The 25,082-nt window shown below is 41.4% G+C and overlaps 1 protein-coding gene across 3 annotated transcripts; it reads left to right on the top strand.

Moving 5' to 3' along the window:
- Positions 1 to 422: 422 nt before the first annotated feature.
- Positions 423 to 24,853, top strand: DIPK1A (divergent protein kinase domain 1A). Of its 3 annotated transcripts, none has more exons than XM_081914250.1 (5): positions 423 to 901; positions 15,152 to 15,286; positions 17,987 to 18,094; positions 20,136 to 20,312; positions 21,526 to 24,853. In XM_081914250.1, the coding sequence occupies exons 2-5, from the start codon at positions 15,167 to 15,169 to the stop codon at positions 22,336 to 22,338; spliced, it is 1,218 nt and encodes a 405-aa protein (XP_081770376.1). In that variant the 5' UTR covers positions 423 to 901; positions 15,152 to 15,166; the 3' UTR covers positions 22,339 to 24,853. The 3 variants fall into 3 exon arrangements, with proteins under 3 accessions (XP_081770376.1, XP_081770377.1, XP_081770375.1); XM_081914251.1 differs by having other exon boundaries at positions 423 to 908; XM_081914249.1 differs by lacking the exon at positions 423 to 901 and adding an exon at positions 3,028 to 3,230.
- The last annotated feature ends 229 nt before the right edge of the window (positions 24,854 to 25,082 follow it).

The following is a 25,082-nucleotide window of genomic DNA, read 5'->3' as shown; positions in this document are numbered from 1 at the left end:
ACATTCTGCTATATCTCAAGAGCATCTAATGAGTTTAGCAATTTTAGCAATTGAAAGTTCTGCATAGCAAGATGTAAAATATGACAAGTTAATTGACAATTTTGTGCAAAGGAAGTGTAGAAGAAAACATGTATAAATTTTATATCTATAAATATTTTATGTAAATCATTGAATTTTCATCCATATTGTTCCTTTAAATAAAGTTCATTTTCAAGTGAATAGAAGTGTTTTCTTTTCTCTCTATATCCGTATATCATTAATTAGAAACAAAAAATACCATTTAATAGCAACATGTTATTAACTCCCTCATATTTTCAACTCCCTAAAAGGGCTGTGCACAAGACCCGATGGATCATAAACCCACCACTGCTGCTTAAGGCCTTTTTCCATTATAATTTAATATTAAATCTAAATACACATGAGTGTCCAGTCTTCAACACACACTGCTTGCTTGCACTGCATGCCTAGAAATGATCAGACTCATGTACCTGGCTGTGGCCTGTTGGGAAAGTATGAGCAATAAGAACAGGAGAATAAGAGCATGGATCAGAACCAAAGGCCCATTCAGTCCAGCATGCAGCTCCACAGTGGTCAACCAGAGACCTGTGAGAAACCCACAAACCAAACATGAGGGCAGTAACCCTCTCTTCCTCCTGTTTCCCAGCAACTGCTTCCCAGCATATTCCCTCTGATCCTCAATGCCATAAATGGCCATTGTGACTAGTAGTCCTCTGTAGCCTTATCCTCCAGGAATTTCTCTAATCCCCTTCTAAAACCATCCAAGCTGGCAGCCTTTGTGACATCTTACGGTAGCAAATCCCATACTTTAACTATGTGCTGAGAAGAAGGGCTTCCTTTTAAGAAGGAAGTTAACCGAGAACTATGGAACTCTCTCCCTCCCGTAAGAGGCAAGTGGTGGCCACCGACTTGGATGGCTTTAAAAGGGGCATGGACTAATTTATGGAGGATACCGCTAACCATGGCTACTTACTGGCTGTGATGGCTTTGCTCTGCCTCCACAGAGGCAGCATGCTTCTGTATACCAGTGGCTGGGGGGGGGGGGCAGCAGGAGGAAAGAGTGCTCTTAGGCTCAGGTCCTGCTCACAGGCGGTATCTGGTTGGTCATGGGGAGAATGACCAGCTGGGCTAGATGGACCATTGGCCTGACTCTTCTGATGTCCCTTATTATGATAAAAGTTCTCCCTATATGCATAGCTGTGTGTGTGTGTGTGTGTGTGCTTGCGCAGCTGGGGGGAAATGAAGAGAACTCTAAACATGCCCAGGGGCAACCTTCTCTAATAATAATAATTTATAATTTATACCCCGCCGATCTGGCTGGGTTTCCCCAGCCACTCTGGGTGGGTAGTGTGCCAGTGTGGTGTAGTGGTTAAGAGCGGTAGTCTTGTAATCTGGGGAACCGGGTTCGCGTCTCCGCTCCTCCACATGCAGCTGCTGGGTGACCTTGGGCTAGTCACACTTCTCTGAAGTATCTCAGCCCCACTCACCTCACAGAGTGTTTGTTGTGGGGGAGGAAGGGAAAGGAGAATGTTAGCCGCTTTGACACTCGTTAAAGGGAGTGAAAGGCGGGATATCAAATCTAAACACTTCTTCTTCCAAACTCTCCCAACATAATTAATAGAACATCAAACATTAAAAACTTTCCTAAACAGGGCTGCTTTCAGGTGTCTTCTGAAAGTCAGATAGTTTATTTCCTTGACATCTGGTGGGAGGGCGTTCCACAGGGCGGGTGCCACTACTGAGAAGGCACTCTGCCTGGTTCCCTGTAGTTTCACTTCTCGCCGCTGTGAGGGAACTGCCAGAAGGCCCTCAGTGCTGGACCACAGTATCCGGGCTGAACGGTGGGGGTGGAGACGCTCCTTCAGGTATACTAGGCCGAGGCTGTTTAGGACTTTAAAGGTCCGCACCAACACTTTGAATTGTGCTCAGAAACGTCCTGGGAGCCAATGTAGGTCTTTCAGGGCCGGTGTTATATGGTTTGAGTGGCCACTCCTGGTCACCAGTCTAGGTGCCGCATTCTGGATTAGTTGGTGTTTCTGGGTCACCTTCAAAGGTAGCCCCACGTAGAGTGTAGTCCAAGCCAGGAAACACCGCTTCACCACCAGCAATGTTGTTGTTTAGTCGTTTAGTTGTGTCCAACTCTTCATGACCCCATGGACCAGAGCACGCCAGGCACTCTTCCACTGCCTCCCACAGTTTGGTCAAACTCATGCTGGTAGCTTTGAGAACACTGTCCAACCATCTCGTCCTCTGTCATCCCCTTCTCCTTGTGGCCTCCATCTTTCCCTACATCAGGGTCTTCTCTTTTCATGAGGTGGCCAAATTATTGGAGCCTCAGCTTCAGGATCTGTCCTTCCAGTGAGCACTCAGGGCTGATTTCCTTCAGAATGGATAGGTTTGATCTTCTTGCAGTCCATGGGACTCTCAAGAGCCTCCTCCAGCACCATAATTCAAAAGCATCAATTCTAGCTAGGCAGGGAATGGGCACACATAGGGGTGCCAACTGGAATAAAATATTTGGGGGGCAGGTAAGTCCCATAGCTCAAATGCACACTATTATTTGATTAGCAATGCTCATCAACTGCGCGGTGGAGGGGAAATCAAATATTTTATCGGGGGTCTGGGTGCTGAAAGGACCTGATCCCCCAGGACTTGGCTCCTATCACCCTCCCACCCAGGGCCACTTCCGCACTGGAGGGCGATGCGGCTGCCGGCTGGGGAGATTCGGGGTTGCGCGCCACGTCGCCGCCCTCCGCAACCGGAAGCCTCCCCGCCCCCGCTCCGACGCTGAGGGGGAGAGAAAAGAGGAGGCGCCAGCGGGCGGGTGTCGGCGGCGGCAGAAGCGGCGCCTCCTAGTGTCTCTCAGGTCCCTCGAAGGCTGAGGAGAGAAAGCCGCCCTCTTCCCTCGCGCCGCCCGCCTTCTTCTGACAGTTGCCAAGCGGGGCGGGGTCAGGAGAGCCGTTGCCGCCTCCCCTCTCCCCCGCCCCCCCCCGGACTCGGGCACGTTTCGTTGCCTCGTCGGCGGTGACAGAAGAAGGCCGGCGGCCCCCTCGGGCCCCTCAGCGCCGGGCGGACGCAGGGGAGAGCGGGCGCCTCTCTCGCCGCCCTCCTCCGGGGACTCCGCCGCGGCCCGCTGCGGGGATGTGCCATCCTTTACCATGGCGAGGAGGCTCTTCGCGGGGGCCTGGCTCAGGAAGCCCTATTACAGCCAGGTGAGTCCGGGGTGGGCCGGGGACCGGGGTCAGGAGAAGGGGCTGCGGCGGGCGGAGGAGGAGGAGGAAGGCGGCGTCGGCCGCAGCGCCGGAGGGGAGGGAGCGAGGCCGGCAGGTGCGCGAGGCGGGGGTGGCGCACCTGGGCGGGAGGCGCGCGGGGCGCCGTTCCCACGGGAAGCAGGGGAACGCGTGTCAGATCTGTCGCCGCTCGACAGACCCACCACCCTTTCCCTTCCCACCCCGCTCCGTTGGAGTTTGCCCCTTAACAAGCCTACCTACGCGGGTGCCAACTTGAATAAAATAATTGATTTTTGGGTGGGGGTGGGGCAGGTAAGCCCTGTCCCGCATAATCGATCCCATGGCACGAGCGCACTGTTGGCATGGCAATGCCCAAAAACTTGGGGGGCGGGGCGCCCTCATAGATATATAGATATATTGGGGGGAGCGAAGGACCCCCCCCGGAGTTGGCTCCTATGCCAGCCTACCAGGCGTTGTAATGGACAGATGGAGGTAGTAACATAGGAGCCAACTCCTAGGGGCCCGAGGACCCTTTGTGCACACCCCCCAATAAAATATTTGAGCGGGCCACCAACCCAAAAGTTGATGGGCATTGCCATTCAAATGGTGTATGTGTGCCAAGTCTTGCGATTGTGTGAAGAAGGGATTTACTTCTCCCCCCCCCCCCAATATTTTAGTAATGTTAGCGCCTCTTGCTTGCCCAAGCTTTCTCCACTCTTCCACTTCTCCTCCCTCCCACTCACTCCTTCCCAGTCCCTGCTGTTTTTGGAGCATTTTTTGCTTAATCTGCTGGTTCCGGGGCTCCTCAGTGGTTCTGGGGTCCTCCCTATGTAACTTGAATTTTTTGAGTTTGCGCAATGAATTTTGTACCGTTTTTCCAGATTTCAGATGTACCCGGCTGGTTTCTCACCTCCACAGTTCAACAATTTGAATCTATATTATATATATAAATTCAACAACAATTTATATGCCACTTGATTTTAGGAAAGCCTTTATGCAGTTTACAGAAAGATATTGCACTGAAAAGCTGCAGCTTCATGTCAGCTACAAGATAGGACACGACGTTAAAAGGCAGAAAATGTGCTTTAGAAAGTGTTAATCTTGTTAGAGAGGCTAATACAGAAACAGCCAGATGTACTAGTTTTACACATGTTCATCTGCCTTTGGTTATGTGATAGTTCTTTGAGAGCACAAGTGAGAAGAATACTGTTGCAGTCATGTCCTGCCTATGGACTTCCTGTATAGATTTTGTTGGTTGTTGTGAGAACGGGATACTGGCCTGATCCAGCAGGACTCTTTGACAGTCATATGTATGTATGTATGTGTGTTATGTATAAATCTGTATCAGAATAACTGTGGAGGAAATACTGTGCTTTTTATCACACATCCATGTACTTCGCTTATCTAAACTAGCCCCTAACCTCCCTGGGGGAGAGCATTTCACAGGCAGGGAACCATCACAGAGAAGGCCTGTTCTTGGGTTGCCAACCTCCAGCCTCTCATGGAGGAGGAACATGAAGAAGGGCCTCAGATGATAGTCACAAGGTCTGGGGCGGTTCATATGGGGAGAGGCGATCCCTGAGGTATTGTGGTCCTGAGTCATTTAAGGCTTTATAGGTCAAAACCAGCACTTTGAATTGGGCCTGGAAACTAATTGGCAGCTAGTGTATTCAGGCCAGGATTGGTGTTATATGCTCAAACCATTTTGGCCAAGTGAGCAACCTGGCCGGTGAAGTTTCTGAACCATCTTCAGAGGCAGCCCTTGTATAACATGCTGCAGTAATCTAACCTAGATGTTACCAGAGCAGAGACAACAGAAGTTAGGCTATCCGTGTCCAGATGGGGGCACAGCTAGGCTACCAGCTGAAACTGATGGAAGACGCTCTGTGTCACTGAGGGCACCTGAGCCTCAAGTCATAGCAATGGACCCCGAATTACCCCCAAGCTACATACTCACTGATTCAGAGGGAGTGTAACCTCATCAAGAACAAGCAAACTCCCATTCATCCAGTCTAGGGAACCACCCACAAACAGTGCCTCAGTCTTATCAGGATTGAACTCCCTTTTGTTGGCATTCTTCCAGTCCATTACCAAGGCAACACAACAGTCCACTGCCACACCAGCAGATGTAAAGGAGAAGTGTGTCATCAGCATATTGCTGACAACTTACTCCAAAACTTCAGATGACCCCACTCAGCAATTTCATGTAGTTGTTATAAGGGATAAAATTGAACCTTAAGGGACCCCACATTGAAGGCTCCATGAGGCTGAAGAGCACGCCCCAAGCATCACCCTCTAGATATGACCATCCAATTAGGACCTGAATCATTGCAAAGTGGTGCCACCCACCCCTAACTTGGACATCCACTCCAGAAGGATACCATAGTCGATGCTGTTGAAAGCTGCTGAGAGGTCAAGGAGAATTAACAAGGATACATAGGTCAGCATATAGGAAGATCGAAGCAGTTTCTGTGCCAAAACCAGGCCTAAACTCCAATTGAAATGGATCAAGAAAATCAGTTTCCTCCAAGAGGACCTGCCCAAGAAAAAGAGATTGGCAACTGGCCAGTAATTACTTAGATTTTCCAAAGCCAGGGAGGGTTTCTCAAGGAGTGGTTTTACTACTGCCTCCTCCAAGCAGGCAGGGACAACCCCCTCTCACAAGGAGGCATTAATCACCTCCCTGGCCCAGCCAGCTGTCCCATCCCTACCAATTTTTAGCAGCCGAGAGGGGAGGGGTCCAGAGCGCAAGTGATCACCTTAACTGAGCCAAGCACCTTGTCCATATCCTCGAGCCTTGCTAACGGAAACTCATCCAATATAACAATACTAGACAGTGCTCTGGTTTCATCTACTATAACACTGGAGTCAAGATCCTGGTGGATGCAAGCGGTTTTATCCTCAAAATGCTTTGCTAACAGGTCACAGTGAGCTGTCACCAGTTCAGTCACCTCCTTAAGACCAGACTGTAATTGAGGATGCAATGGAGGCAGCAAAGTATCCTACAAAGAATAATAACTTCCTCCAAGGAAATTAAAGTTCTTAACCATATTCTCTTGAATGAAGAATACCAGTCATTCCCGGAAATTGTGTGTTTGATTTAATGCATCCAATGTGCTGTTTATTATTATTATTTTTAAATGTTTCCTATATGTTATGCACAATTCTCTACTTAGGCACTGCAGACAGTTACCCCAGTGTTTTAAGTGAAATGTTTGTTTTATCGGTATTTTTGTAACATGGTCAGTGTGGTGTCTGCTTCCACTTAGAATTTTTTTTAATTAGTATTTATATTGATTAAAACCAATATGTCACAAATGAAATATTGTTCCTTTGCCAACCTGTTGGTCCCTGGGTGTTTTGGACTATGACTCTCATCAACCCCAGGCATCATGGTGCTGGCTACATTGATAGGAGATATATTCTAAAATATCTAGAGGGCACCAGGTTCATGATGGTGTCTTGAAGGAAGCAACTGAAGGCTGCTATAGCTGGTATAAACTGAGAAGAGATTGGTTCGTTCCTTTGGCTGATGAAGTGAGGATAGGACTTCAGGTATCTTGTGCAATTTTTCATGTGCAATTTTTTAAATATATTTTTAAAATGTATTTTAATTCTCTGTGTTGTAAAGCAGAGAATTATGTACATTTAGGGGGATGTCTTTTAAAAGAAGCACAAGAAGTTGGAAGAATTGCTTCCTGGAAAGACTGGTGCTTTTCATTGTCCAAGCTGGAAACTTGAACAACTTCATTGATTAGGAACGTATCCCAAGCAGTCAGAAGTTACTCAATTGAAGGCACTTCAGTGATACTTTATTGTATACCGGGTGTTTTACTGGTGATCTGTATCTGTTAGTATTTTTTTGCTATTTTGCATTTATGTACATGTATATTAGTACAATAGAGCTACTTTGGATAAAATTGGGGCTCTTTCCTTGCTGTGCAGACACTTAGGGAGGCAAAAGCAAGGAAGAGCAGCATAGTCTTTGTCCTCAGTTTGCCTTGTGTTTTCAAATGACTATCTAGTAGCAACATAGAACACAGAAGGGGTTAATGATTAGGAAGCCTGTTAACTGTATTCTGTTTTATTTTTATTTAAAGGGTATACTCTGCCCTTCAGTAAAAAAAAAAATCAAGGTAGCTTACAAATAAATCAAGATTATGATAACAAAGACAACATCATTAAACATTTCAGCCAGTATTTAAACTAATTTTGGTTAGGGTACATTGGGAGAGAGCTGTGCAAACATTCTGCTAAACAGGGTGATGTGGCTGCTTGCAAGGTCAGACAAATGTAACTCTCTGTCTAAGGTCAAGATACTTCAATATTTTATCTTTGTGTATGTGTGTAAGTCTGTCCTAAAAATAAACAGCATTAACAGGGATCTATATTTTGCTCTGGGCAAGAACTATATCTTGTTTCTGTATCAGATGCTTCTCACTCGGTGTGTGTTCATGTATATTTGCATATGGTGTAGGCAGCATAGAGTATAATTTTATGACTGAGCACATGCGTTTTCCCATTTGTGAAGCAGAGGAAATTGCCTTGTTTCTTATTTTGGTGAAACATAACACCTGCAAAGTATAGGTATATTACAGTTGTGCCTTTGACCTACATTTCTGCTTCATAGGTTGCTCTTCTTCGAACATAAATTGTAAGCCTTTCCCCAACACAATCCAACACAACTGCATCTCCATCATGCCCCTTTCTTCTAGCTTGTCCTCAAATCTTTGTGTCCTTGGAACAGTTTCAAGCCCCATCGTTTTCCTCCTCCACAAGTAATTCTAGAAGCTATCTGATTCAGTGAAGCACATTTCAGCATCATTGTTCAGTTCCAGTACTTGAATATGCTTCCATATTCAAACACTTGTTAGAGATTTATAATTGACAAATGCATTTGGTGCCATATTTGTAAGCTGCTTTCTATAAATACATTTCTGATGTATCCAGTTAGCATCTTTATCTTATTCTAACTTAGTACATATTCTAACATAGTTATGTAACTTTAGTGAACCCCCCTAAAAGGAACAGAGTATTAAATAAAGTAAGGAGTCTTTTCTTCTTTCTTTCTTTCTTTCTTTCTTTCTTTCTTTCTTTCTTTCTTTCTTTGAGAAAGGGAAAGCAACTTTTAAACTACACAGAGCTGCTCTTAGGAATGTTCCAGTTACAGATAGGTAGCCGTGTTGGTCTGCCATAGTCAAAACAAAAAAAATTTCCTTCCAGTAGCACCTTAAAGACCAACTAAGTTAGTTCTTGGTATGAGCTTTCGTGTGCATTCTTGGTATGAGCTTTCGTGTGTATCTGAAGAAGTGTGCATGCACACGAAAGCTCATACCAAGAACTAACTTAGTTGGTCTTTAAGGTGCTACTGGAAGGAATTTTTTTTTGTTTTGACTTAGGAATGTTGTTTTCGAAAGACATCATGATACAGTTGCCTTGTGTTTGCTTTGTGTGGATGTTAAAAACATGGTTAATAGAAATAACGACTTTGACATCTTTTATGACAACAAAATTATAAGGAGAACACTAATGTTTTCTGATTTGTTTACCTGCGGTCGAAGATCTGACATCTTCACTTCTAGAACTTTGTTTATAGTAGATGAAGTTTGCTGCCATACCCTTGTATTGCCTTGACAAAGAGAGGAAGGAAGGGAGTTGTTGTGGGGGTTGTTGTTTTTTTTTTATAAAAAGACTTACATGCTTTAAATGTTATAGGGATCTCCACTCTCAATTGGGTTAGTAAGCCTTGTAGGAGGGCTGATGGCTCCCTCTTAAAAATGGTTAAGAGCTTAGGAGGTAGCCTCTAGAATGGGTACTTGCTGTACTGGCTTCTCTCTTGGCATTTAATTTCTGTCTTCTGCCTTCAATGTAATTAGGGGATGTGCTGGCACTGAGTTTAACTGTGGCTGCATGTGGTTAAGATTCCCATTTAATCTGGATTTTAAATCTCATGGGCTTCTATAAAAACACTGAAGCTAGAAATCCACAGGAAGCCACATATTTCAATTACTTGATTTGGTTATTTGGCCAAACTAATATTGCCGGAAATTTGATAGAGCTGTTAGTTTAGAATTACTGTTCCTGCTCTGTGCAAAACAAACATGATAAGCAGGTGATAAAACACTTTTTTATTTTACCAGACCCTGTTTTACTTAAAACTAGCCTTGTAATTACAGCTTGTCTGGGGAAGTAGAATTTCCCTAACCCCGTGAGTGGCAACTGAATAAGCATGTCTGTCTCCTGCCACCATCTGCTTCCTTGTGCTGCTCCTGGCAACCACAGCAGAATTTTTGTGTGTGTTCCTTAGGCATGCCATGGGACTTGACTTGTTGGCTATCCCTTATTTCACAGAGAAAGCCAAGACTTGCTGTATTCAGAAATCTCTGCTGTGTTTTCCCTGGTTGTGGGTAGTGAGGGGGGAAGGGGTGATTATGAAGCTCCCTGGCTGCACCTTTTTCTAGTTCCTGGCAGCAGAACAAATCTTGTATGCAACAGGGAAGGCAGAAGATGAAGGATCTGGAGAACTAAAGCAAGGAGATATGGAACAGCAGAAGGCTGCTTTAAACTTCTTTTGTAGCCCTTTAATATTAAAATACAATAGCTCAAAGCACTGCATCTTATTCATCATCATCTCTGACTAGGTCTGTTTCTAGTATCAATGTGCTCTGGAACCTTTCCAGACTCAACTTTTGCCAGAAATTGTGCTGTTTGAGATGCATCTCACATGGTGAATAACTAATTACCATGCAGTTCACACTGTTTAACAGAATATTGACTCTGTAAATGCCTTCCTAGGTGTCGTCATTTGCGTTTTTTCTTTCTGTGGTTTTTGGTTCATTTCCAAGAGGATTAGTGGGAATGAGAAAGGCAATAAGGGAAAGAAAATCATTTGCTAGCTCTGAAACAATTTTATTCTGATGTCACAGTCCCCCCCCCAAATGCTTGTTATTTTACTTTGACTTACCATGACTAGTTAAAGCTTTGTGGGGAACTGATGCAGAGTTGGCTTGTATATTTGTAAATAACCTCTTAACAAAGCCATTTTCTTTAGTATTCATAGATGTGTAAGTTTTTATATTGAACATCTAATTATTTTAAGGTCACATCAGTGGAAGTGCATTCTGCCAGCTCGTTTCCATGACACCTCCTGGATATTTTAATTTGTTTTGTTTTTCATAATTTTTATTAGCAAACATAAAAGTTTCACAGTACTCTTAGTTACATTTAATTACAATGTGCATTAGATCTTTGTGTCAAGAAAGATTATATGAAAGTGAAGGAAAGGAAAGGCATTTCAACATCCTAGAGAAAATAAGAATTTGACTTAAACAATTATAAAGCTATTACTTATTATTACTTATTATAGTATTTTTAAAGTTTGCCAGTATCACAAGACTTCATTTATTTATATTCTACTTCCCAGTGTGCTTTAACATAGTTTAACATAGTATAGTCTTTGAATCATTTGAAAAGAAAACTGTTATAATCACATTAATGTAGAAATGAAAGAAAAGAAGTCATCAACCGTATCAAAAAACATTTTTGCGGGACAGTTTGTCTGGTTATTTAGAGACCAGAATGCAATGGCTAGAAAGTAACTTTGGGTGGCTAGCTGTACTAGTTTCCAGTTACTTGGAGCATCTGAAGATGCTTTTTCTGTACTCTTAAAATAATGACATTGTTTGAACTCTGGTCACCTGCAGAAATATAGGAAGCTACCTTATACCATGTCGGACGGTTTGTCCATGTAGCTCAGCATTGCCTACACACTGACTGGCAACAGCTCTCCAAGACTTCAGGCAAGGTTCCCTCCCAGCCTTAGCTGGACATGCTAAGGATTAAACCTGGAACCTTCTGCATACGAAGGAGATGCTCTACCTCTGATTTATTGTAATCTACCATATGCCCTCCCCACACAAGTGTTATCAGGATTGTCTGTGAAGAGCCTTGGCTATGGGTGTCCCATCTATCACAAGGTCAGAGCCTCTTTAGCAGCAGCTTCCTGCTTAAAGAAACCCCTGCCTGCCTTTCTATATTGAGGGCATTGGTAAAAATAGACCTTTATAAGGATTTGGGTTTATTCTAAATTATGTTGGGTTTCACTGGCTGTTGATGCTATCTGCTGCTAATTAGTTGAATTTATTTCAATGGATTTTATTGGCTGGTAACTTTGACACTGTAGCTTTTAAACTGTTAGTCTTTCAAAGCACAGTGGGAAGTAGAATATAAATAAATGAAGTCTTGTGATACTGGCAAACGTGAAATTCTCTGTATTAGTAATACTATTGGCTATAACTTTAATTGTGCCATAAATGTGATTTTCAATAGGCTTTTTACACACAGTAAATGCTATGCTGAGAGTTTTCTTTAGCAGTATCTGTTTTTCTAATGTTAAGAAATAAACATTCTGTCTAATTCTTGTTGATATGCACTTAATAGGCTTGAGTTTAGTCTGCAGTTTTATTGCTCATTCTTGCATGCCATAGATAGCAGTTGAGTCTTTAATCTGACTTCCTTCATAACTTTCTTTTGTGGGGAAAGGGAATACAGTCTGGTGTTTGGAGATTACTGTTCTGGTTATTATGGGTTAATTTCCTTTTGCCATAAAGCCTCTTCTGATGCTGGACCAATTCATTTTCTGGAGGAAGTACCTTCCCTGTGATATCTTTGTAGGTGAAGGCAATGAAAAGTAGATAAGAAATATTTTAAATAAATAATAAACAAGAAGGATGCAAACAATATATTTAGCTTGTTGAATTCCAGGTTTTGCCAGTGAGCCCTGCTTTGCACATAAAAATGGCTTGATCCATCATACTTTTTTTCCAGCAGTGGCCAGTTGACTATCTCCTAGACCCCATAAAAATAACCAGGTGATAGCTTTTCTATGACTGCTCATAAGTGTTCGGCCTCATTGTCTGTGGAGGTTTGGGCCCTACTAAGACTTATATCCGATATATCAATTTCAGTAACTCATATTTAGTACAGAACCAAATCCAAGACACACAAATATAAGCCAAAATTAGACTATACAATAAGAGAAAACAGGTTCATCAACTTCCTGAAAATTCTTCTTTTTTAAAATGTCTGTACATATGAATTGATAATCTCCAAGTGTCCCTATTTTCCAGGGACGCCCCTGATTTAGAGAAGCCATCCCGGTCTCTGATTTGATCCCAGAATGTCCCACTTTTCCTTAGCATGTCTCTATTGGAGAAATGTTGGAGGGTACGGAGTTATCCGACCCCTGAGCCGTCTGAAGGCAATCCTGTATGGGGAAGGTTTTTTTAATGTTATTGTTTTTATTATATTATTATATATGCTGGAAGCCGCCCAGAGTGGCTAGGGCAACCCAGTAAGATGTGTGGGGTATAAATAGTAAAATTATCATTATGGAATGGGACGCCCCTATTTTCACTGAAGAAATGTTGGAGGGTATGTGAATGCCATCCATGTCATGGGTTGTGAGTAGGCTTCCGCTCTCCTGTTTTGTAACTTCTCTCTTCTCATTTCCCTTCTTTCGCAATGCTGCATGTTGTTAAATTTCAGCCAGTTGTATAAATGTAAATCTAAGACTATGCTAGATCCTTACAACAGTACATCTGGGTTAACAAAAAAGGGCATTATTAATCAGGATCTGCTGTCTAGTCAAGGAATGCAGCGTCACCTGTATTGTTGTCTCCAAGGAACAGCATTGGCATTACAAACAATTGCATGAAAATCCTTTTTTTTAAAAAAGGCACCTTTGGAAGGAACAGAAGGAAACAGATAATCAGCAGGCATGGGTGCTCAACTCTTTCCCCTGCCTGTTGCACATCCACTCCTAATTCACCCTTACAACCACTCTTCCTCCCCAGCCCCCATCAGACTCCATACATGCTGTGGGTGAGGCAGTTTTGTGGGATGATTTGAAGTTGTAGTGGGGTGGTTTGAGCAGAGAATTGTGGGGCAGCCCTCTCCATTTTGCTTCTTTTTGAAGTTGACATGGGGAGAGAGGGTAGTTCATTATATAATTTCACATTAAAGCCTGTTTCAGCCTTAGACTTAGATGTCTGGGAATAAAAAGCAACTCTTTCTCACAATATTTTGATGGAGTGTGGAATGGAGTAGTTTCTTTCCTCTCTTCAAAATCTACTTAAAAACCTAAGTGGTAAACCTTTAAAAGGAGCCAAAAAAGAGTGACGGCATAAGTAAGCAACGTATGGCTGAATCTTACAGAGAGGGAGATACCACATTCATTCTGTGGACCAAAGTCTGCCAATGTTTTTTAAAAGGGGGAGTAGTGTAGCAAGTCTCACTTTCTTGCTGGGGGGGGGCAGGGAGAGAAATGCATTAAAAGCCTGTGGAAGTGAGAAGAAAACACTCCAACTAGTTTGCCAGGCAAAGTCAAATTTGACTCCTGTTAACTTCAAACATACTTTTATATATGAATAATGGTGTTTTTTGTTTGTCTCTTCATATAAAGGAAACTGAAGTCTGTTTGTTCACAGGTTGGGTACAATACAGGCAGGCAAAGAATGAGTTTTCTTTTACTGACCCATCTCTGACCTGAAACTTGATTTGAAGGGATCATGTTTTAAGGATAAGAGGCAATTAGGTTTTCTTCCACATGCCTCTGATCTACACCTTCCTGAATTGGGGCTTTTGATAGTTTTGTTACTTGAGCAATAATATTGCATACCTTTTGTTTGAAAAAGTAGGCATAGCATATGCACTATATAGTAAATGGTGAGTGAATACCTCTGAGACATATCTGGTAGCTGGCTTTCCAAGCCAATAAAGTGGGAGAGTAAAGAAGTATTGGTACTGAAGCACTTTGCTGAGGAGGCTAACCTGCCACCCTTTGCATTCTTTTCAAATGTGGTATTTAATCAAAAGTGGCTTGTTAAATGAATTCCAGAGCTAAACTTATGTATAGACATAGATATTGGATCATCTAAAACATTGGTAGTGCCAGCTGGCTAGTTCCTGTGTCAGGCTACTTCGAATACTGTTGTGATAGTATTACTACTACTACTACTACTACTACTACTACAGTTATAGCCCACTTTTCCACCAAGGAGCTAAAGTGGTATACATGGCTCTTCCCTTCTCCAATTTTATCTACACAGCAACCCTGTGGCCCAAGGTCACCCAGTGAGCATCATGGCTAAGTGGGGATTTGAATCTTCATTCCCCCAAGTCCTAATCCTGGTCATGATAGTACGTAAAACTTCTGTAGAAAACGTGTGTGTGTGTGTGTGTGTGTGTGTGTGTAAAATCCTTAAATTCTTAAGTTCAGAAACTGCCATTTCTTGCTATTGCTGGTGCTGACAAGTGAGATATAAATGATAAGATACTTTCCCTACTCAGGTGAAAATAAAAGAACTACCTCTACAATTCTGTGTTATTGGTATATATCAATCTGAATTGGATTATTCTGGACCAGTTTTAACAAGTGGTGATTAATTATTACTTTCTAATTCTCCTTCCAGTTACTCCAACCTACTTCACATGGTGGTTATATGACAGGCATAGGCAAACTCGGCCCTCCAGATGTTTTGAGACTACAATTCCCATCATCCCTGACCACTGGTTCTGTTAGCTAGGGATGATGGGAGTTGTAGTCCCAAAACATCTGGAGGGCCGAGTTTGCCTATGCCTGTTATATGAGGACAAAACTTGAACTCCCAATGGTTCACCCAGAGGTTTCTGGAGAGAACTGAAAATAAATGTAATTGAGTTTGCTTTCAATGCTGTGAAATAAAATTCTCTACTTTATTTGGATTGAAGCTAATGCCAATTTGCATTTTATTTTCTACCAAAGCTATTACTTAGCACAGTGAAATTAGGTTATGCAAGATGTCATAAAATATTACTGAAACCTTTCCCTCCCATCCCCTCTTGTTTGTCTCTCTACCCTAAAGGTTCGCTTCTCTTACATGCGGATGAAGTATCTCTTCTTCTCCTGGCTAGGGGTATTTATTGGCAGCTGGATTATTTATGTTCAGTATTCATCTTACACAGAACTTTGTAGAGGGCATGATTGCAAGAAAATAATAGTAAGTACGTTTTTAAAATATTATATATATATATATATATATTTCGTAGATTTTCACGGGTACAGGAATGCAGGTTTTGGTGTCCTCGGGTGTCTTCCCGTGTAAAAGTTGGGGTGTCTAGGCGACGTTTCGACGAGGTCTCACTCGTCATCTTCAGGCTGGTGCTTTCGGCTTCTTGTTACTGGAACAGAGCAGGATCTCAGTGTTTGAGTTCCTATAAATACTGTTGAGTTCCTATAAACCCTGCACAAATAAACTCCGTAGCCAAGACTCTCATCTCCAGAACCAAACGCCTGGCTGACAAAGACCACTTGACAACTGAGTTACAGAATCTCTCAAATGTGTTAATTGCCAATGGATACCAGCAAAACAGGGTTACGAAGCTAATCCAAAAAGAAACACCCCCCAAAAACCAAGACACAGAAGAAAACAATGGCATGGCCCTCCTTCCTTATATCAAGGGCACTACAGATAAAATTAGCAAAATCCTCCATAAACACAATATCAAAACAGCCTTTTGCACCAACCAAAAAATAGCCAATATCCTCAGAAACCCCAAGGATAAAATCCAGTTGGAAAACCAAGGGGTCTATGAAATACCCTGCAAAGTCTGCCCAGCCACGTACATTGGACAAACAAACAGACGAATAAATGCACGTATCGCAGAACACAAGAATGCCGTCAAAAAAGAAGAAAAAACTTCCTCTCTTTTCCAACACATGAAAGAAACAGGACACGAAATTAATTTTGCAGATTCCAAATTGCTCTTTAACATGGAACATCACCACAAGAGAATAATCATGGAAGCCATCGAGATAGAGAAACACCCTCACAACATGAACAAGCGTGACGACACATCCCGCTTGCCAGACATCTGGAAATTAGCCCTCCCCACAAAAACTGACACCAGATCCAGAGGCACACAGAACGCCATCACCAATCAACCACACCAGACCCAAACCCAGACCCTCTCCACAGATAAATTACAGACACCATCCAGTAGCCAAACCATGGTGGCACCTCCGGATGCTGCACCCCCCTGCAATCCCTACACAGATCTGGCTGACACAGGCCACAAAACCACAGCTCGCCCCTATACACGAAGCCAAGCCAGAGCACAACTAAGTGCAGTACAGCCATCTTCTCAGAAAAACTCTTCACAAAGTTCAAGAGGTCAAGACACAAAGACTTTAGCAACTAATCCACACCTAATGACCCACCTAAGTGGTACTCAGGATATCACTCAAGAAATCACTCAAGATATCCCTCAAGTAATTAAGGAACAAAAGAAGAAAAGGCACACTAGCCTGGGAACTTCCTCTCTGCCCAGAACATTGGAGGCTATACACCACACCCCCTCAACAGTATTTATAGGAACTCAAACACTGAGATCCTGCTCTGTTCCAGTAACAAGAAGCCGAAAGCACCAGCCTGAAGATGACGAGTGAGACCTCGTCGAAACGTCGCCTAGACACCCCAACTTTTACACGGGAAGACACCCGAGGACACCAAAACCTGCATATATATATATATATATATATATATATATATATATATATATATATATATATATTATATATAAAATAAACCAATGTTATCTTTTGCTATTGCATATAGTAAATAGCCTGGTGTGCTCTGGTCCATGGGGTCACGAAGAGTCGGACACGACTCAACGACTAAACAACAACAACATAGTAAATAGCACAATTTTCAGCAATTTGTTATTATGCACTAAAAGGTAAAGGTAAAGGTACCCCTGCCTGTACGGGCCAGTCATGTCTGACTCTGGGGTTGCGTGCTCATCTCGCTTAAGAGGCCGGGAGCCGGCGCCGTCTGAAGACACTTCCGGGTCACGTGGCCAGCGTGACGAAGCTGCAGCTGGCCAGCCAGCACCAGCGCCACACACGGAAACGCCGTTACCTTCCCGCTATAAAGCGGTACCTATTTATCTGCTTGCACTTAAGGGTGCTTTTGAACTGCTAGGTGGGCAGGAGCTGGGACCGAACGACAGGAGCTCACCCCGCCTTGGGGATTCGAACCGCCGACCTTACGATCAGCAAGGTCCTAGGCACTGAGGTTTTACCCACAGCGCCACCCGAGTCCCCATTATGCACTACTGTGTATCAAAATGAGGTATAGGCTCAAACAATAACTTTTATTCTGTGCACTCAATATTTCTTCAGATAATTAACCCAGTTTAATATAAGAACATAGGAAGAGCCCTGCTGAATTAGGCCAAAGATTCATCTATTTCAGTGACCTCTTGTCACAGTGGCCACCAGATGCCCATGGGAAGCTTTTCAATGTGACAACAGTTTCCTTACTTCTGGCACCCTACAACTGGAATTCAGAATCATGTAGCCTCTAACAAGGGAGGCAGAACATAACCATCATAGCCAACAATAGCCTTGCTTCCCATGAATTTGCCTAATCTTCCTATCACTGCATCTTCTAGAACAGCATTCAGTAATGATGTGAAAATGTTATTTCTTTTGTTTTGTTGGAAGAGAATAAAATGGTTAAGCAGATGGTGGGCAAAGAGAGACTAGACAATGAAAATAGAAATAAAATGCCTGGGATTTTGAGACCAAAGGAACCTTCAAAGTGAATCAGGGTGTTTGGGGCCCTGGGATACCCGATCATTGGAGGTAGAAAATGTATTGATACTCATATAGTGGTCTTCTCTGCCATTTTTTCCAGTGTGATAAGTACAAGACTGGAGTTATTGATGGGTCAGCATGTAGTAGCCTATGTACAAGACAAACTCTGTATTTTGGAAAATGTTTGTCAACCAAGCCCAACAATCAGGTATGTCTGCTCTATATTTTTCTCAAGTTCATAAGTACATTAAGCAGTGATAAATCTGGTGACTGGACAACTTTGGTATATCACTGTCAAAAGGACTTCTGAATAAAATACAGAAGAAATGCACTCAAAAATATTCATGTTATATATACTGCCTCATGATTTAAAAATGTTGGATACTGGCAGCATCCTTTCTTCCAATACTGAACTTGGGTGGTAAATTTGGCAGGAAAATAATTCCACCTGAAAAATAACAGTTTCTGCATATTTAGACTACGTCAGTGTATTGAAGTTAATTCATTTGTAAATTTCAAAGAAAATTACACTTTTTAAAACAACAACAACCACCCTGTGTGTGTTCAGTGACTTGCAGGATTTATGGGATGTCAAAGGTGTCATTTGAAGAGTAGGGAGACTGGCCATTTTGAGCACCTTATGGTATTCTGGCTAGAGGACTAGGATTTTGGGAAGTCCTCTTGTTAGCTTACACTAGTTCTATATTATACTAGAATGCTTCAGGAAAGACATATTTGCTTAGTATGCTGAACTCCCCCAAGCCCCTCACTGTATAGCAAGAGGGTACTCAGGTTTGGCAATAGTAGCCTTAACCCTTTAACATTTTATAGCACTAGAGAGAGTGGTGTCTGGGAAGTTATGTCTCCTGACAACCAGGAAAAGGGTACAAACTCACCTTCCAGAAACCCCTTAATGTGGCTGGACCACAGAACAAGAGCACCTGTTAGGATTTGGGTTCCACAGCATTTTGTTTGCCTTTTGTTACCGTCTAAAAGGAGTCTGGCTAGAATGCTTTGTAATGTCATGCAGTTCTATTGCAAAAAAAAGAAATCTGAATTGCCAGCCAGTGGAGAACATTATGACCCCAACCCAGCTACTTGTGCTTATCACTCAAAAAGTGGGTGGTATTCAGCTAAGATTTACTTGGATTAGATCCATTAAAATTAATGAACATGACTAAGTTAGGCCCATTAATTTCTATAAGTCTACAGTTGAATACCACCCAATGAAATGAGTTCTATTGCTTAGTCACAGTTAAACTTTAGCTAGGTCTAGATCTTTTTATGGAATAATCTATTTTTAATATACTTTAGTAATATTTTGTAAGGCTAATGCTTCAAACTAAGGCTTGGCATTTGGATTTGCTTTACATTCAATAAGTGTCTGAGCTTGTCATCACTCATAGTTAATGGAAAGAAAATGAATATGGCAGAATTTTAAAACAGTGATTTAAATTCAATGCTGGATTAAAAGAATGCATATTTAAACTTCTGTAGATGGATTTATTTGATACAGACTACAAAGCACCCCTCTTTTCATTATTTTCTATGTAGGAACTTTAGCCCTTAAAAAAAAATCTCCCCATAAAAGTGGTAGAATATAGTGCGCACTTTAAAAAGTGAGCATATCACTAAATATGCTTGTTTAGTATATCACTAAATAACCATCAGGGTGGTATAGATAGTATTTGCATTCCAGTGCAGTACATTTTGAATATCTATCACGATCAGTGCAAAATGAAGTACATAGTTGAGAAACTAAGATCCTTATACTGTACATGACATGAGTTTACTGCTAGACTACTAAAAGCTTTGAATAGCTTTTAAATACTATGTATCTTGTACACAGGCAATTACCCTGAATCTGCCAAAGTATTATACTGAGCAGGACTGTTACTAAGTTAAAGAAATCTTAGACAATAGTTATCTGAGTCTTATGTGACTATTCATAGGCATATTTCTATTGTTTTAAAATCACTAGTCCTGAAGAAGAAAATGAGTGTACTTTTTATGATTCATGCACCCATCCCAGTAGGCACTACCTTATCAATGGCAGTCTCTTCTGTGCCCAAAAAGAACAGGGACGTTTCTAAGAAAGCACTTGCATCCTGCGCTACTTTTGTTAGTACTTGTATATAAACATTAAATCTGTCCAATTAATAGAGGCACCATGCTAATGAAAGTTGTTTCATCAATTAAGCTGGAAATTTAGTCAATTCCAGAATCTCTATCTCTACTGTGTTGTGTAGATGTATTTAGGAGCCTGGGGCAATCTACAAGGTGTAATAAAATGCCAAATGGAAGAAGTTGCTCACATTGATCTCAGAACTGAACTAGAACCGAGAAAGAAAACTATTCTGTTTGATAAACCAACTAGAGGAACTACAGTTCAGAAATTCAAGGAGATGGTCTATGGACTCTTTAAAGTGAGTATTTACTCTCACCACCTACCTCTAGTGGTGGCTAGTGAGCTCAAAGTACTGGTGATGTCCCTAATCCCCTACACACCACCCAATTTTTACATAGGCCAGGGATGGGGAACCTTTTTGGCCCAGCAGTCCAGTTCCTGGTGATGTAACGTGTTGACCTGTGGAGGTGGGCTGAGGGGTTTGCTTTGCCAGAACGTTCCCTGCATAGAATCCATTGGCAAAGTGCACCAAGCAAGGCTGAACCCTCTGCTTGCCAACTAATAAGTAGAAGGTTTGATTTGATTTGATTTGATTTATTATATTTCTATGCCTCTTTTCATCCAAATGAATCTCAAGGCTTAGAAACAATAAATAGCAATAACATGATTGAACGTAATGGAACATCACACAAATACAGCATAATCATATGGAATAAATAACAAATCATCAGTAACACAATTACAGTCTGTGGAACATTGTTAACAAAGCAACAAGCAACAAAATAAGCTGAACACACAACAAATCTATACAGCATATATAATCAATAGAACAACATTAGCAACATAAAAAATAGCAACCAAAAGACAAACTAAGCACTGTTAAGTTCATACACGCGTTTTCCATGCCCCCATGACGCATAAGTTTCAATCCAGCTGGCTGCTGAGGTCTGCCCCTGCCTACCAGCTGATGTCACTAACTGATGGACAGGTAAGTGGGGTTTGGGAGAAATAGCCTCACTGGCCAAGATTGGCTCATGGGCCTGAGGTTCACCACCCCTAATATAGGTATTGCTTCAGGACTAGACTGCATGATGGATTATTTGAAAACCTAGAGTCCACCACATATTATAAAGTAAGTGGTAAAACTTCCATTTGGTGGGTCGTTTTAAAGAGGTTTTGGAGTTCTCTTTTAAATGGATAACTGGACAAAATTCTGTCTGAAAATAAGAGCTGAGATTTTCAGATTCTTTTGTGACTATAAAAATACCACCTCAGTTATTACAGAACAATACAATAATGCTAAAATGGCTGCACTACTTAGCACACAGCACTGTGCAGCTCGGTAATAAACTTTGTTCCTAAATGCCTTTGAACCAGAATAGCCTCCCTAACGTTACTAGAAACAGGAACTGAGAATGAGAAATACGCACCAGCATTTATAGCATTATGTTGGTTGTTACTTTAAAAAAATATATACATAATTTTATCATATATCTTCTGTTTCTTTTTAGGCAAAACTAGGAGAGCAGGGGAATCTTCCCGAGCTGGTTAATCTCATCTTGTCTGTTGCTGATGGGAACAAAGATGGTCGAGTTTCCTTGCCAGAAGCAAAGTCAGCATGGGCGCTTCTCCAGCTGAATGAATTTCTGCTCATGGTAATTCTCCAGGATAAAGAACATACTCCCAAACTGTTAGGTTTTTGTGGAGATCTATATGTGATGGAAAAAGTTGAATATACCTCTCTTTTTGGAATAAGCCTTCCGTGGATCATAGAACTTTTCATTCCCTCTGGATTCAGAAGAAGCATAGATCAGTGGTTTACTCCATCGTGGCCTAGAAAGGCAAAAATAGCCATAGGGCTTCTAGAATTTGTGGAAGACATTTTCCACGGACCTTATGGGAATTTCCTTATGTGCGACACGAGTGCCAAAAACCTGGGTTACAATGATAAATATGACTTAAAAATGGTAGACATGAGAAAAATAGTGCCAGAAATGAACCTGAAAGAACTAATTAAAGATCGTCACTGTGAGTCTGACCTGGATTGTGTGTATGGATCGGACTGCAGAACTGTATGTGACCAAAGTAAAATGAAATGTACCACAGAAATAATTCAGCCAAATTTGGCAAAGGTGTGCCACTTGCTCAAAGATTACCTGCTTCGTGGGGCTCCTCTGGAAATACATGAAGAGTTAGAGAAACAGCTGTACTCATGCATTGCCCTGAAAGTTTCAGCAAACCAGATGGAGATGGAGCATTCCTTGATACTCAACAACCTGAAAACTCTACTGTGGAAGAAAATATCTCATACAAATGATTCTTAGTTTCTTTGTCTCGGAAGAACATTGTTGCTGCTGTAGGAGCTGACTACTTTTTTTCAAACACAGCTTGAACGTTGAAAAAAAATCTTTATTTAGCCTCCTCTCTCATCAATGCTTCTTCAAACACAGCCACCACAGTGATTTTTTTTCCAGTTGGAAAATGTATGTTCTCTAAATATCTGCCTGGCAGAGACTACTGAAGCCATACGGCTATAAAACTCCCATTAGGGAAAGAATACAGGTTACACATTCTCCTCTTGCCCTTATTCATCTTTAAGATAATTTTAGAAGAGCAGAATCAAAATACTTTTTTTTTTTTAGCAAAACTTGCCTGTTGAGGAAAAAAATCACATAGTACAATTCTAGATGGCCTGCCCTACTTCTGAATACAAATCACGTTCAAGTACTTAGGCACTTCAGATACTCCCTGCATGTGAAAATGTGGTTTGTCAAAGAAAGGGTTGTAAAGTAACCTTCAACCTGAGATGCTAGCTGTTTGCATCCTGAGAGGTTTTTGAAGCAGAGTACTGAAGAATCCCACAAGCCCAAAGAAGGCTGCAGCCCTTAAACAGTGTTGTAAGTTACTCTTTTTTCTTGCTGCTCCTTACCCCTTCTTCTCTTGTCACTCCCCCAAATTACAAAATGGGTTGTAGTGCTTTTAATTTTTCCTTTGAGGACTTTTTGAAAAGTGAAAGTAACTTTACAAACATTGGCCACAAGACCCCCACTACTAGAAATTAACATGGTAGAATCCAAGCTACTGTTTATAAATGAAAATAATATTTTTGAGATTGTTTACTAATTTTAGCATGGCAGAATTTGCACATTAGTGATTTTTAAGAAAGAAACTCAGTGTGACAATTGAACATGTTTTAACTGGAGGTTTTTGAAACCAGAACTTTTTGTTACATTTATACATTTGTATACACATTTACCTCATGCGTACATTGAATGTTACTAAGTTGTTGAAGCTTCCTAGTTAAAAGTAGGTGTTTTCCCATGCTAGCAGTTGATTTTAAGCACCCACACATCTTGTAGTAGCAATATTTAATGACACTAAACTGATAAATTGCAATCATATGGGTCTTAATGTAAGCAGATGTGTAACAAAAGGTATTACACAGTCTGAAGGCAAAGAGTTGTGGGACACTAAAACTGAAATTTATACATGAGTTGGCAAACTCATAACTTTAGTGCAATTAATAACCCAGCTGTGGTTTGTCTGATGGTAAAATGTTAAAAACCAATCTGGCCAAAGGTAAGCATCCAGCAGCCAAATTCTGTCACCTGTTTATTCTTAAGTAATTCCATTACAGCTCAGCAACTCCCAAGTGTGTCGAAATATAAGCCACGTCCTGTCAATTTCTATGGTTAAGCAATGATATTGAAGAAACAAATATGCTTAATATTGATCTCACCCAGCTGTGTTCCTTAACCAAGTAAGCCAAAATTCTTGAATGCAAACCCATTCATCCAAACTTTGTATAAGTTAATTGCTCTGGCTTTGTGGGTCAAACTTACCATGTTACTTTGAAGTAGACTCTGGAACACATTATGCAGCTTTTTCTAGAACATGTGGCAAACTGGAAGGAAATTGCATTTAATGGTCCTGAGTTGTAATGTTGCTCACATCACAAAATAGCAAAGGGAAGCAAGACAATGGTAGGGTGTGTGTTTAGACCACACACCACAGTTGTTTTCAGAACTGTGTGGTACTTTTCAATTTCTATTTTATATGTTCTTCTAGGGCTAGGGGCACAGTCCCCAGTTCTGAACAAATATGGCAAATTTGAACACATAGCTATTATTTTACTTTACTTTCTTGTTGTTGACATGTTGCATCAAAAAATCATCCACTTCTAACTATTCAGATGAAATTTGTCATTGTTTTGACAGAGCTCTTCAGCGTATTCAACTTGACACTAATTCACTCTCCACCCTTCACATTGGTATTTCTGTTATAAGAGGGAGAAAATGATGAAGTCTCTTACGTTAATGTATCTTTTCATCTGGGTTTCTTGTATTTAACATGCTCTTTTGTCAACACAACTCCCCCCCCCACACACACACATAATGAACATGCACTTAACAAAGCAAACCCATCTTTGTTCCCTGTACAATGTGTAAAGTGTTAATAATTTGCTCTAGAATCTTGCGCATTTTTGCCTTGTGTAAATATTTTTACTAACAATGTTCTTGCACAATGTCCACTTTGTTTTTAAATTAACAGATGTTATTTAAGAGGCAGCATTTAATATTTGCAACCACTAAACAAATCTTTTATCTTACTAGGCATATCCATGCTGGATAAACCTGAATGTCAATATTGTTAAAGTCATTGCTCAGTGGGAAAAAATATTGAGCCAAATATTTCTAGATATTTGAAATTTTCGAATAATGGAACTTGTCAGCAATGCAGTTTGTACTGTATTTCATTTTGATTGCTGTTAAATCACCATCTCCAGGAGACTTCATTTTGAATATGAAATGTTTACAATAAACTGGAATTATTTCCCCATTCTGGCAGTGGCTTGGAACAGTAACTTCTAATAGAGTAGGAGGGAAAAGACCTCAATTTTCTGGTGAAAGTAAAGTACTGGTATTCATGTTCTTCATAAGATAATGGAAATGACAAAAGATTAACTGGTTCTTGGGCATGAAAGCTAAGCACTCATGGATCCATGTGTTCTAGTTGGTCCCTCCAAATACAGGAAACCAAATGGGGAAGATAGAATGGACAAAACTGG

Source organism: Podarcis melisellensis (genome assembly GCF_964234715.1).
Source record: "Podarcis melisellensis genome assembly, chromosome: 6".
NCBI lineage: Eukaryota > Metazoa > Chordata > Lepidosauria > Squamata > Lacertidae > Podarcis > Podarcis melisellensis.
This window is presented reverse-complemented; position numbering and strand designations above follow the sequence as displayed.